Below are 14,822 nucleotides of genomic sequence, written 5' to 3'. Positions count from 1 at the left end.
GAATTTAATCTAATTATTTTATTGTGTTCTACTCAAGCTTGGGTGGGGTTTACATTCTTTTTCTGATGTCTTTTTTTTTTGGAGGGGGTGAGGCAATTGGGGTTAAGTGACTTGCCCAGGGTCACACAGCTAGTAAGTGTCAAGTGTCTGAGGCCAAATTTGAACTCAGGTCCTCCTGAATCCAGGGCTGGTGCTCTATCCACTGCACTACCTAGCTGCCCCTGATGTCTTTTTTTTTTTTTTAAAGCAAACATTTTTATTAAAAGCTTTGAATTCCAAATTCTATCCCTCCTCCTCTCCCTGAGGTGGTAAGCAATCTGATTTCTTTTTGACAAAGATTTGAGTGACCTGAGTCACATAACCTATGACTTCATTTAAATATAACCCACCTCCAATCATGTTAACCAATTAGATGTGATTGCTGTTAACCAATTAGATTTGATTACTTTTTTTTTTTTTAGGCAATGGGGGTTAAGTGACTTGCCCAGGGTCACACAGCTAGTAAGTGTCAAGTGTCTGAGGCCGGATCTGAACTCAGGTACTTCTGAATCCAGGGCCGGTGCTTTAACCACTGCGCCATCTAGCTGCCCCCTGATTTGATTACTATTTGATGGACCATCTACAGTTAGGATATATCCAAAATGACTAATATAGTAATGTTTTACATAATTGCACATTTATAACCTATATCTGATTGCTTACTGGCTCAGGGAGGGGAGGGGAGGGAGGGGAGAGAATTTAGAATTCAAAACTTTAAATATAAATGTTATAGAAGTGTATATAAACTGTGAGTCCACCACCATTTTGGTCTTTGGTATGAGAGAGACGTCCTGTCATTCTTATTAATAAAAATGATTAAATTATCCAGAAACTATGTCTTTCATATTTTTAACTGTCACATTAGTTACTTCCTTCTTTTACTATCATAAAGTCAAAGTGTAGATTACTAGGTCAAGAAAGGAAAACAAGATAATGGACAAAAATGATGAGACAAAATTCATTGTGACATACTTGTCACCCATAGCGGATCGTTTTAAATAGCAATATAAAAGTTGTGGTAAGCTACCCAATAAAAGTAGGCTGGCTGAATTCTATTGTTGAGCTTTCTCAACAAAGATACTAGAGTGGTTTGTCATTTCCTCCATGAGCTCATTTTACAGAGGAGCAAACTGAGGTAAACAGGGTTAAATGACTTGCTCAGGGGCACACAGCCAATAAATATCTAAGGTCGCATTTAAACTCTGACTCCAGGCCCAGGGCTCTATCCACTGTGTCACCTAGAATTTCAGTTGGAAGGAACTTTTACACCCAGCAAGTGATCAGTCATTACTTGAAGACCTCCAGGCTCCTTCAGACCACGATCTTTTGAGACAGGCCACTTGTAAGGAAAATTTCCCTCACATCATGTCTAAACTTGATTCTTTTTTTTTTTTTAAGTGAGGCAATTGGGGTTAAGTGACTTGCCCAGGGTCACACAGCTAGTGTTAAGTGTCTGAGGCTGGATTTGAACTCAGGTACTCCTGACTCCAGGGCCAGTGCTCTATCCACTGCGCCATCTAGCTGCCCCCTAAACTTGATTCTTTGCAACACGCACCCATTGTTCTTTGTTTTGGCCTCTGGCAATCAGGCAGTATACTCTGCATTATTAAAATAAGGTCATTTCAAGTGTCATATTTCAATTAAGGGCTTCTAGATATTATTGTGTTCTTTGTGGAACATCAGAAAGTTCCAGTGTAGATTTTTTTTTTTTAATGTATGAGGTATTTTATTTTTTCCATTACATGTAAAGATAGTTCTCAACTTTTGTTTATACATGCTTTACAATTTCAGATTTTTCTCCCTCCCCCCCTCCCCTAGACAGCAGGTAATCTGATATAGGTTATATCTATATATCTCTATACATATACATATAGATATATATATATGCACACACACATATATATACACATAATAACATTAATCCTATTTCTGCATTAATCCTGTTACAAGAGAAAGAATCAGAGCAGTGATGCAAAACCTCAAAATAGAAAAAAAAAACAACAACAGCACCCAAAACAAAAGAAATAATATGGTTCAATCAGCATCTATACTCCACAGTTCTTTCTTTCTTTTTTTTTCTTGGATTTGGAGATCCTCTTCTATCATGAGTTCCCTGGAACTCTTCTGTACCATTGCATTGGTGAGAAGAATATAGTCCATCACAGTAGGTCAACACTCAATGTTGATGATACTGTGTACAATGTTCTTCTGGTTCTGCTCATCTCACTCATCATCAGCTCACATAAGACCCTCCAGGTTTCTCTGAACTCTTCCTGCTCATCATTTCTTACAGCACAATAGTATTCCATTGTATTCATATACCACAACTTGTCCAGCCATTCCCCAATGGATGGGCACCCCCTCAACTTCCAATTCCTTGCTACCACGTAAAGAGCAGCTATAAATATTTTTGTACATGTGGGTCCCTTTCCCCCTTCCATGATTTCTTTGGGCAAAAGACCTAAAAGTGGGATTGCTGGGTCAAAGGGTATGCACAGCTTTATTGCCCTTTGGGCATAATTCCAAATTGCTCTCCAGAATGGTTGGATCAGCTCACAGCTCCACCAACAATGCATTAGTGTTCCAATTTTCCCACAGCCTCTCCAACATTTATTATCTTCCTTTTTTGTCATTTTAGCCAATCTGATAGGTGTCAGGTGGTACCTCAGAGTTGTTTTAATTTGCATCTCTCTAATCATTAGAGATTTAGAGCATTTTTTCATATGGGAATAGATAGCTTTGGTTTCTTCATCAGAAAACTGCCTGTTCATATCCTTTGACCATTTCTCAATTGGGGAATGACTTGGATTCTTATAAATTTGATTTAATTCCCTATATATTTTAGAGATGAGGCCTTTATCAGAAGCACTGGCCTCAAAAATTGTTTCCCAGCTTTCTGTCTCCCTTCCAATTTTGGATGCATTGCTTCTGTTTGTACAAAAATTTTTTAATTTAATATAATCAAAATCATCCATTTTGCATTTTATAATATACTCTATCTCTTGTTTGGTCAAAAACTGTTTTCCTTTCCAAAGATCTGATAGGTACACTATTCCTTTCTCTCCTAATTTACCTATGGTATCACCTCTTATGTCTAAATCATGTATCCATTTTGACCTTATTTTAGTATAAGGTGTAAGATGTTGGTCTATGCCTAATTTCTGCCATACTATCTTCCAGTTTTCCCAGCAGTTTTTGTCAAATACTGAGTTCCTATCCCAGAAACTGGAGTCTTTGGGTTTATCAAACACTACATTATTAGTGTCATTTACTACTGCATTTCCTGAGCCTAGCCTATTCCATTGATCTACCACTCTATTTTTTAGCCAGTACCAGATAGTTTTGATGACTGCCGCTTTATAGTAAAGCTCCAGGTTTGGTACCACTAACCCACCTTCCTGTGAATTTTTTTTCATTATTTCCCTGGATATTCTTGATTTTTTGTTTTTCCAGATGAATCCAGTGTAGATTTTTGAAAGAGATGTTACACTAGTATAAGAAACCATGTAGTACTCCATCAAATTGTTGCACCGAGAGACCAGAACATAGCCTTTTGTGTGTCTGCCCCTCTGGAGTAGATTGAGGCTTCGGGATCCTGTCCCACACTTCTATGGACACACAGAAAGAGTTGCACTCTGGGATCTCCCAAGCAGAGGCCTCACCCAGGCACAAACAGTATTTGCAGAAAGCCTTAGACCTGACAGAAGTTTTTTGGTCTATTATAGATCAATCAACAAGCATTTATTAAGGACCTACTATGTGCTAGGTACTGATACAAAACAAAGTCTCTACCCTCAAGGAATTTATATTATATGAAGGAACAAGAGGTGCATGCAAGAGTAAACATATATGTACACATATAGAAAATATAGTATACACACAGTTGTTTCAGGGCTGAATTAGTGATAACAGGAAGAATGAGAAAAGGTGTCATTTAAAGGATGGCATTTAAACAAGGAGCAGGTGAGAAGGGAATGTATTCTAGGCAGAGGTGTGGCCGGGGGTGAGGTGGGGGGTGAGGCCTGTGTACAGACTCAGACACAGGAGATATAAGTCATGCATGTGTAAGGCCAATTTGGCTGAAAGATAGCTTATGAGAGCTTTTAATAAGCCTCAAATGGTAAGTTGGAGTCAGGTAGTAAAGGGCTTTAAATGTCACAAGAGTTTACATTTTATCCTGAATGAGGGTGGGGCTCCTGGGGCTTTGAGCAGAGGTGAGGCATATTCAGATCAATGGTTTAGAATGATCACTTAGAAGTGAGCAGAACCAGGAGAGAGCATTGTACACAGGAATAGCAATGTTGTGCAATTAACTATGATTGACTTAGCTTTTCTCAGCAATACAATGATCGAAGGCAATTCCAAAAGACTCATGATGGAGAATGCTCTCTGCATCTAGTGAAAGAGCTATGGAGTCTGAATGCAGATTGAAGCATACTACTTTAGCTTTATTTTTTTAGTCTTTTCATTTTGTTCTGTTTCTTCTTATACAGCATGATTAAAATGATTGCACATATATAACCTATATCAAAGTGTTTACTATCTTAGGGAAGAGGGAGAAAATTTGGAACTCAAAATTTTACTTAAAAAAGTTAATGTTAAAAATTGTCTTTGCATGTAATTGAAAAAAATACTATTTAAAAAGGGAAAAAAAGAATGATCACTTTGGCAGCTGTGTAGAGAGTGGACTGGGGATGGGGGTGGAAGGGTAGAGAAATCTCTTTAGGTGACTTCCTGCTGATGAAAGCTTCCTTATGTGATGCTTCACTTTGGACTCCTAAATGGTCTAGGGAATGGCATATAACCCAGGTGTCCAACGTGTAGGGAACAGACCCCTTATAATGAGGCTAGAAGATATAGGAAATCACCCCTCAATGTTTATCACACCATTCATTGGGTTATAGGTATGCTTCAGAGTGAACTCAAAAATCAGACTGTAGGTATTTGGTGAAATGAAAAAGCAACTTACTATTCAAACCTAGTGGGATTAAAAAAACAACCACATTCCAAGCCCAGTTAACTAACTAACCTGCTAGGAAGCAAAAATCACAGGTTCCAATAGTACTCATTTTCTAGTATTTCTCCCCCTACCCCCCAAAAATATTTCTAGTCACCCTAATAATGCTTAACTGTAAAGTCCCAGAAATAAAGAACCTCATAGACATTCATACTATTTAGTTTTATAAAACATTAATCCACTAAGTTAAAATTTAACTGATTTTTTTTTGGTGGGGCAATGAGGGTTAAGTGACTTGCCCAGGGTCACACAGCTAGTAAGTGTCAAGTGTCTGAGGCCACATTTGAACTCAGGTCCTCCTGAATCCAGGGCCAGTGCGCTCTCCACTAGCTGCCCCATTTAACTGATTTTTGTACAGTACTTTTGCTTTCCCCCTTTATGGTACAAAAGAAGCCATGAAAAGGTTAAGAAAAATTTTTTCAATACATGACCTTAATAAGAAACCTTTTAATATAAAAAAAATTAGATTGGCATAAAATGTGAAGAGTTCCAGATAGGTACTATTTAGCATTTAAAGTTTTAAACATAATTTAATATTAACATTGATGTGAATAATATCATAATAGATAGCATCTAAAACAGAACAAAGCCACTGTCTACAATCATAAGATACTGCATCCTACTAAAAGAAACATGAAAGAATACATAAGAAAACAATATAAGAAAGATATTTAATACCCTTTGGAATGTTAGGATAAAAAATTTATAAATTCAAGCATTTCGGTGCCCTGAAGAAAATAATCTGAAATGGAAGACAACATGAAAAAACTAATAACTTATTTCAGAAAAGCAATGCCAACTCACACTTATAAAGTGTTTTGGCCAAAGAAAACATAAAAATGTAATTTCATGTTGCATTGTGGGAAATGAACTGCTCATGCTTAGTAGTCAACCACCTATGTGAGCAACAGGGTTCTGATGACTGAAGACATCCCACTAATAAATAGCTAATATAATATTCCTCCAACTAAAGATGTTTTATAAAAGCCATCCTTGAATTCACATATCATGTTTCTGGGTTTTTTCTTGCATACAGATGTTGAGGAAAATAAAATAATTTTTTAAAGCATACACCTATAGTTTCTTACAGGAAAACACTTAAAACCTCCCCAAAATGTGTAATTTCCTTAGCATGACCCCTTCTTCCACTGATAAATCTTAACTGTTGTGTGGGTTATTGTGGCCCAAGCCTCTTTGAACTTGGCTAGTCTATCCCTTTGATGATTTGTAGACACAAGGTATGCTACCCAGCTCCCACTTTAAAGCCTTTCAAACTTTATTGGACTGGCCAGAGCTCATGCTCTGTAGCACAGTCTTTAAGAACCCAGGCTCACCCTGCATCTTCAGAGAGCAGAGAGGACTTTAGTGGAAGAAAATCTCTCTATCTTCTTCCAGCAGGGTAATCTTTAAATGTAATACTCCTAATCTTTTAACTAGAGACAACAAAAAAGAGCCTTGAGAGCTTTCAATGAATCAACAAGTATTCATTAAGCACCTACTATTTGTTAGGCATTTTGCAACAGGCAGCTGATACATTAAATGATATACATCATTCACACTTCCATTGTGATCATATAAAACTCCGTGAAAAAATGTAACTAGAAAACCACAATGATTTCGCTTTGACTGTGAATACTCAAACCAAGCAAAAATGTACATGTTCAAAGGTGTTTGATATCGTCAAACTGGTGATGTCCTGTGCAATTCCAGAAGGGAAAAAAGGGCTTTCCTACTTCTGGTGAAACTCTCTAAATATTCATGTCCTACTCAAGAGAGACTCTACTGATTGCAATGTGCAAAGTGAAGGCACAGAAACAAGAGGAGGCTGACTGATTTGGGGCAATACCTCATAAACCAGTTTTGCCATCCATGACAGTGTATTACAGGGGACATCGGTAAATAAGTCTGGGAAGGTAAGCTGGAGAGGACTGGGATGAGCTTTAAATGCTAAGATGAAGAGCTTGTGTTATGCTTTAGAAGCAATAAGAAGGCACTGAGGATTCTTGAGTAGGGCATTCTAATGGGGGTAGAGGCAAGTAGGTTCTTTCCAGAAAGGCCTATGTTAAAACAAAAGGTATTCCTAAAGCATGAAATGCATTTCTAAATGGCTAGAGGTCTCACTCTTAAAGCATTAATTCTTTATCAAATCAATTAAAAAGCAATTTAGCAAACATTTATGAAGCATCTGCAATGTGCAGAATCATTGCTCTGGGCTCTGAGATCCCATTCTCTACTTATAGAGTTTCTGATCTAATAGAATCAAAACCATGTATACACTCACACACACACACACACACACACACACACACACACACACACACACATACACACACAAACATGCAACTACCACAAGGGACAATGGAATAGGTTCAAGACAACTGTCAGGGAAAAAATGTCTGGAGAGTACTAAAGAGGGAAAGATCATGTCCAACTTGGAAAACCAGGGTAGGTTTCGTGGAAGGCAAAGCACCAGGTCTGGGCCCTGAAGGACCAGGGAGATTTTTCACAAGTGCAGTGAGCACTTGGGGATGGAGGGTAGTTCAACTTGACTGTAACAAGGAGTAGGTGACCCTTCACCAGAGTCCTGCTGTGATGCCTTGTCATAGCACAGAGGTGATCCGGGTTTCTAGAAGACTACGCCAGGGAAGCACCAGCTCCATCGGTTTCTATCCTGCTGGACAGCACAGTGCCTGGTATGGAGTACTTGCTTACTAAATGCTTCTACTTGTTTACTGGCTTCTGGGACCTTCCTCCTGGCAGACAGTAGCTACAATCCTGAAGGATGGAGAATCTCATCACTAGTAAGACTAATCGCCCTTTCACAGGAGAACCCTTCAAATAGTTGCCTTCATGTATTACATTCCCCTTCCCCATCTCTACCAAGTCTCTGCTTCCTCAGGATAAATATCCCATCCCTTTAGCCAATCCTCATCCATCACAGACCCCAGACCCTTTTCCGGACTGACAAGTCTCATCTGCATGCTCTCCAACTTATCCATGTCCTTCCTAATATGTGATATCCCAAAATGAGCAAGTGCCACATTTGTGATCTGGCTAGGGTGTGGCCAGCACTTCCTTATTTCTGAAAACAATGCCTCTGAATGCAGATGAAAATGAGTTTTCTTGGCTGCAACATAACGTTGATACGTTTACTGAGCTTCTCCCTCTCCAAGTGTGCAGTTGATCCCGTTCCCTCCTATCTTCTCCAGAAAGTACATTCTCATTCATCCCAGCCTTCTTCTCAACTCTCCCTATCAACGGGTCCCTTCCCTTGTCTCCTCTAGCCTTAAAAACCTTCACTACAGGCCACCATCCCCTCAAACTGTCATCTTATGCTTCTGCTCCATTTCTCAGCCAGACTCTTGGAAAATGTTATCTACATTTGCTGCTTCCATTTCTTCTCCTTTCAGTCTTCAACCCTTTGTAATCTGGCTTCCGATGTTGTCACTCAAATGAATCTGCTTTATCCAAAGTCATCAGTGATCTTTTAATGGTCACATCTGGTGGTCTTCCCTCAGTATTCATCCTTCTTGGAAGGCCATACCCTGCCCAGACACCTTTCCCACTCTTGTCTTCTGTGACACTACTAGGAATGGCTTGTTGGCCAGTTCTGACTCCACCAACAGTCCAACAGCATCCAACCCACACCGCTCCATTCTGACCCCAAGAAGAGGACAAAAACCCATTACATGCTTTAATAGAACCGGGCAGTCAGTTAGTAAGCATTTATTAAGTACCTTCCATGTGCCAGACACTGTACTAAGTGCTGGGGGTACAAAAAAATGTAAAAGTCCCTTGCCTCAAGAGGTCACAATTTATTGGGAGAAACAATATGCAAACAAGCTTTCCGCAGGATAAACTGGAGATAATCAACAGAGGGAAGGGACCAGAATTAAGGGGGATCAGGCAAGGTTTCTTTTACGTGGTGAGATTTTAGCTGGGACTTGAAGGAAGCCAGGGATGCCTAAAGGCAGAAGTGAGAAAGGAGAAAACATTCCAGGCATGGGGGACAGTCAGCAAAAATGGCCAGAGTTGGGCAATGGACTGTGCTCTCTGAGAGATAACAAAGATGCCAGTGTAATCGAAGAGTATGGGCAAAGGGGAATATGTAAGATGTAGATGTAGTTTAGGAAGATAATTTCAGCATTTGATGATCTATCAGTTTAGTAGTCAAAAAAGGAAATCAGGCTTGTCTGACACGATTTCCTGATGAAGGCTTGCTGGTTTTTTGGGGTCATCATTTCTTTTTCTAGACACCCCAGTAAGAATACCAAAATTCTACCAGAAATTCCAAGTTAATTTCTTTTTTTTTTTTTCAAGTGAGACAATTGGGGTTAAGTACTTGTCCAGGGTCACACAGCCAGTACGTGTACGTGTTAAGTGTCTGAGGCCAGATTTGAACTCAGGTCCTCCTGACTCCAGGGTTGATGCTTTATCCACTGTGCCACCTAGCTCCCCCTCCAAGTTAATTTCACCAGCCTACACTTTCTAAGATCCATTCTCCTCCCCTTTGGTGAAGATTGCACTCCTCTGTCCTCCTTCAGCAGCAACAGTTCTTTCTGGAGCCTAGGAGGAGATTGTCCTGAGTTTAGTAACAAGAAGGCTTTCTGAGCAGCTAGGTGTTCCTGTATTATTTCTCTAATGATCTTGTCTTTGTCACTTTTGTTCTGCCCTCTCATCCTGTGGGGTTCTGGGCACTACATCAGCTCTGACACTACCCTTGTGATCTTGGGTTAATGAATTGATGCTCACTGAAAATTCAAGATGGAGTCACTCATGTCAAGAGTGCTCCTGTGACCAGTAGTCCCTTAATCTCTCTGGACTTTAGATTTCCCATCGGTGAAATGAGTAGATTGGACTAGATGACCTCTAATACCCTTTCTACCTCTGAATCCAGCCAAGAAAAACCTACAAAACCTCCATATAGCAACCACTCAAAGCACAGGCACTCTCTCCCTAATTAAAAAAAAAAAAAAGCATGCATATAAAAGTATTCAAACTCCTAATCTGTTATTCCTTACTTGAGATACCAGCTCACTTTCCCCCCCAGTTAAGTAGATCCTCGATAATGTCCTTTTTACCTCCAGAGAAGTGCTCTCTGTATGCTTTGTTGTGGTGTGGAGACAATCCCGGATTCTCCAAGGCTATGCCAACACAATTCAAACTCTATAGTTTCTAACAGAAAGACAGTATGATGTCTGCAATCAAAGGTTTGGCCTAGCCAAAGAGAGAGAGAATGATCACCATAATGCTGCCCATGCCTACCAAACTACATACCCATTGGTCCAGCAATACCACTACTAGGTCTGTATCTCAAAAATATCAAAGAAAAGGGGAAAAGGACCTATATATACAAAAATATTTATAGCAGCTCTTTTTGTGGTGGCAGAGAACGGGAAACTGGGGGAATGCCCATCAACTAGGGAATGGTTGAACAAGCTGTGCTATGTGACTGTGATGGAATATTTCTGTGCTATAAGAAATGACAAAAGGGATGGTTTCTGAAAAACTTGGGAAGACTTACATGAACTGATGCAAAGTGAAGTGAGTAGAACCAGGAGAACACTGTACATAGTAACAGCAATATTGTAACAATGATCAACTGTGAAAGACTTAGCAATTCTGCTCAACGCATTGATCGGAGATAATTCCAGAGGACTTGATGAAAACATGCTATCTAGCTCCAGGGGAAAGTGATAAACTAAGAGTGAGACTGAAGGATAGTTTTTTTCACTTTCTTTTTCTCACATGGCTAATATGAAAATGTTTTCCATGATTTTACATGTATAATGGGTAGGTGCCATTGCTAACTTTCTCAAAGGGTGGGGAAGGGGCTGGTGGATGTGGAAAATTTGGAACTCAACATAAAATACATGAATATTTAAAAAAAAAAAGAGTACTGCCTATGGCAATCCCATGAAATATATAAAAATTGCTTTTAGTCTTGAATGGCTCCCTTCCACTGCCATAACAGCAGTGGCAGAAAAGGGGAAAGAGGTCAATAAGAATCAGCTTTCATGGGGTTAACATTCATTTACCTCTTGTTAAAAAAACAAAAGGGAACCCCCCCCCCACCCCAGGTAAAAATAGTATGCTTCCATCTGCATTCAGACTCCATAGCTCTTTCTCTGAATGTGGAGAGCAGTTTATAACACAAGTCTTTTGGAATTGTCTCGGATCATTGTATTGCTTGAGAAGAACTAAGTCAATCATAGTTGATCACTGCACAATGTTACTGTTACTGTGTACAATGTTCTCCTGGTAAATAAGCAAACTTTTCTAAATAATTTCAGAAAGAATTTTCAGGTATGAAAATCTAGGCAAAACTGAGCTTAGGTTTAAAAGAGGCCTGTTTCTGTAACTGATAGTTCATCAATACTTCAAGGATCCATGTTTTCACTAGTATTATTACTACCTATAACCAAACCCTTTATATCTTAGTAGCTAGTTTTCAAATGTTGCTGTGGTTAAACATTTCATTAACTGGAAGCCAACGTTCTAGCAGTAAGTTTCTCCCAATTTAGCTAGGGTGGTCCTCAGGGAACAGGCATGTATTCTTTGGTAGGCCCTGGGCTTAAAGTCCTTCTATGTGAAAGGAGAGGTTGAGTTCTGTGGATTCTGCAGTCATATAGAGACACTTCCACCCCAGCAAAGGCATCTGAATAGGACTTTCATAGAGAACATAATTAAGATTAACAACATATTAGAACTTTATGCATCATTTTTATTCGTCTAAACTGTCCATGGAATTTTCTAGAAGTTTGATTTAGAAACTAAAAGAAACTAGCATCTTCTGAGTCAAAACCCAAGTTATTTATTCGTTTAAAGATTATAATTGGATTTCTTGACATACAGTATCTATCTGTGTATAGATATCATTATCGAGGAATCAGGATTCTTTTTTAAAATTTTTTATTTTAATCAGATGGATGTTGAGGTCATCTTGTTTAGTGGTGTCAAACTCAAATAGAAACAGGGACTCCTAGGTGCCCCTAAACCCAGCCTGCATATTGACTTAGAAAACCAAATTAACACCCATATTCTACTGCAATTTTTATTTATTTTGTTAAACATTTTCCAATTACATTTTAATCTGGTTGGAGGAAGTATTGATAGGTCCCACATTTGACACTTCTGATCTAACCTATTCCCCCCCATCTTAAGGCAGGGTTGCCTTAAGTAATGTATCTTAAACTGTTTTTTTAAATTAAAAAGATGCTCAGAAAGAGCAATTCTAGAACCTTTTTTTCATAACACAGTATCCATAAGTTCCAGTCATGATATTATTTTAGTTCAATTCATAGGCTCAGGAGTAGTATACTACAAAAGGCATTAGTACAAATGCCTTGCTATGTGGGTATTGAAATAATTTTTTATTTTGATTTAATAACCTATTCTGTTCATGACAGTTGATAGCCATTTTTGTGTGATCATCTTTTACCTATATTTATTGTTCTCTACCAGTTTTGTCTATTTTCTTCAGCTAACATTCCCAATTTCTGACACCTTTCATCACAGGTTTGACTTTCTCAATTCTAATTATTTTTAGTGGTTTTCTGAAATTTCTCCAAGTTCTTCTTATCTTTCAAATTGTGGATTGATCCTTGAACAGAACTCAAACATATTGAGAGTCCAGTCACAGTGAAGTGAATGAATGAATATTCTTGTTCTTATTTCTACAGCCTATATATAACTGATCTTTTTGAACCAACTCTAATAAATATGTATGTCCTTTAAGTCACAATAAACTTTAGCTTTGCTCTATGGAAATATGTTAAGAGATATTAAACCATACATACATATATACACATTTAGCCTTTAATATCATTCATTACTCATATCTATGAAAGAAGACAAGGTATTAACACAAATTCAAGAGTGCTTTTGCTGTATTGTAAATGGTAGTTATATAACAGGCACACACAACTGACTCGTTGGAAAATCATTGAGAAGATAATACATTATAAAAAATTGCCTTATGAGCATTAGTGCTTAAGTGTTGGAATTGATATGCCTTAATAGTTAAACGAAGGAAGATCCCTTACTTAGCGAGAGCATTTATAAAGCTTTAAACATGCCATCCATCTGGCTATAAGAAAGGAGTCTTTGGGCCTGTGTTCGGTGGAAAACTGGCAACAGGAAATCTGCCTCCATTTTTTTCCCCTTTATTATGTCAATGATGCCTTTATGACATTCGTTCCCAGGGACTCGAGAAGCTTCACATAGAATGACCCCTGGTCACCCTTTCCCATTGGTCAATCACAACGGGTTAAAAAAAGCAAAAGCAAAAAAAAAAAGCACGGATCCCAAAAGCCTGTACTCCTTTCTCACTTCTGCCTTTAGGCATCCCTGGCTTCCTTCAAGTCCCAGCTCTAACCTCATACTTATTTCCCAGCAAACTTCTAATGCCATAGGCAAAAAGGCAGCAACAACAGGACCCAGGGCTTTCCAGTATAATTTAAGGCCCCAGAGGTCAGAGACCTATTGTTTTTCGATTAGCATCACTAGCGCCCGGCTGGAGTAGAGGTTTTAAGGGAGGCTTTAATAGCTTCCACCCCCAACCTCAGCCTAGCCCTAGGCAATAGATCTGGGCAGAAAGGTGTGCAGAGAAGAGCCCATAGGCGACCACGGATGCGCCCTGAGGGCAGGGGCTGATTTGTCGAGGTGGGGTTGTGCCTTAGCACAGAACCGGGGACCACTAAACCCAGAAACATATCGACTTGGAAAACCATGTATCGACATTTATGTTCTACTGTATTTTTATTTGTTATGCTAAATGTTTCCCAATTACATTTTAATCTGGCTGGGCTGGTCTAACACGGGTTTATGATACACTGGCAGCTACAGTAACAGTGGCCTCCAGGCACAGGGGACCAGCTGCGGCGGAGCATCCTTAGTCCCAAGGGATCTCCTCCACCCCAGCATCCCTGCATATTGGGGAGGATCCCATGGGCAGCCAGAGCTGGGGAAGGGCCTGGGGATGGGGGAGGGGGTGCTTCCAGGGAATCGCCCGGCTGGGGGTGGTCTAGGATGCCCAGAGCTGGGGGAAGGCCCGAGGGCGCGCACAAGGTTGGGGGTGGTCCAGGGCTCCCAGAGCTGGAGAAGGGCCCAGGGGCCGCGGAGGGCGGGGCTCCCGGGGGCGCGCATGGCTGGGGTGGTCTAGGGCGCCCAGAGAAGGGGAAGGGCCGGGGGCGCGCAGAGCCGGGCCGGACCTGGGGAAGCGCTGGGCAGGGGTCCCCGGACCCGGATTCCCTCGGGCGAGGCGGGGGAAAGGATAGAGGCGCGCCGCCCTCCCCTCACACCTGTCAGCCCAGCCCGCCCCTCCCGGCCCCGCCCCGCTCGGCCCCGCCCGGCCTCTGGGGCCCCCTGCTTCGCACCCCCCTTCCGTGCCGACCCTGGGACAGGCTCCCGTTCGGGCGGAGCCGCCACCTCCATATCATCCCCCTACCTCAAATACCACTTCTTCGTCAAACTCCGGTGTCATCCTTCTCCGCCATGCCACCCGCCCCGGCACGATGGGAAATGAAGTCCGTCAGCCCGGGGGGCGGGACGTGCGGGTCCCAAGCCTGGCTCCAGAGCGGCTCCGAACTACAGTTCCCAGAATGCCCCGCGGTCCGCGGTCCCTCTCTTCCGGCCAGCTGAGGGGCGGGGGCGAACGAATGATTGAAATCCTGAGATTCCTCTCCGCAGGACGTTTAGCTGTTATCGCTGCCACCCTTAGGGGGCGCTGAGAGGGTCGGGGATTCGGGTTTGTTTTTTTTTTTTT

General features: G+C 40.8%; 1 protein-coding gene across 7 annotated transcripts in view; it reads right to left on the bottom strand.

The window, feature by feature from the left end:
- VEZT (vezatin, adherens junctions transmembrane protein) overlaps positions 1 to 14,640 on the bottom strand; it is an 83,912-nt gene extending 69,272 nt beyond the window's left edge. For all 7 annotated transcript variants that reach the window (XR_006353351.1, XM_043968741.1, XM_043968742.1 and 4 more), the window contains exon 1: positions 14,505 to 14,640. Coding sequence is in view for 6 of the 7 variants with exons in the window: in XM_043968741.1 (XP_043824676.1) it covers positions 14,505 to 14,540 (36 nt within the window). In the remaining variant the exon portion in view is untranslated. The remainder of the gene's footprint in view (positions 1 to 14,504) is intronic.
- Positions 14,641 to 14,822: the final 182 nt, after the last annotated feature.

Source organism: Dromiciops gliroides, chromosome 5 (genome assembly GCF_019393635.1).
Source record: "Dromiciops gliroides isolate mDroGli1 chromosome 5, mDroGli1.pri, whole genome shotgun sequence".
NCBI lineage: Eukaryota > Metazoa > Chordata > Mammalia > Microbiotheria > Microbiotheriidae > Dromiciops > Dromiciops gliroides.
This window is presented reverse-complemented; position numbering and strand designations above follow the sequence as displayed.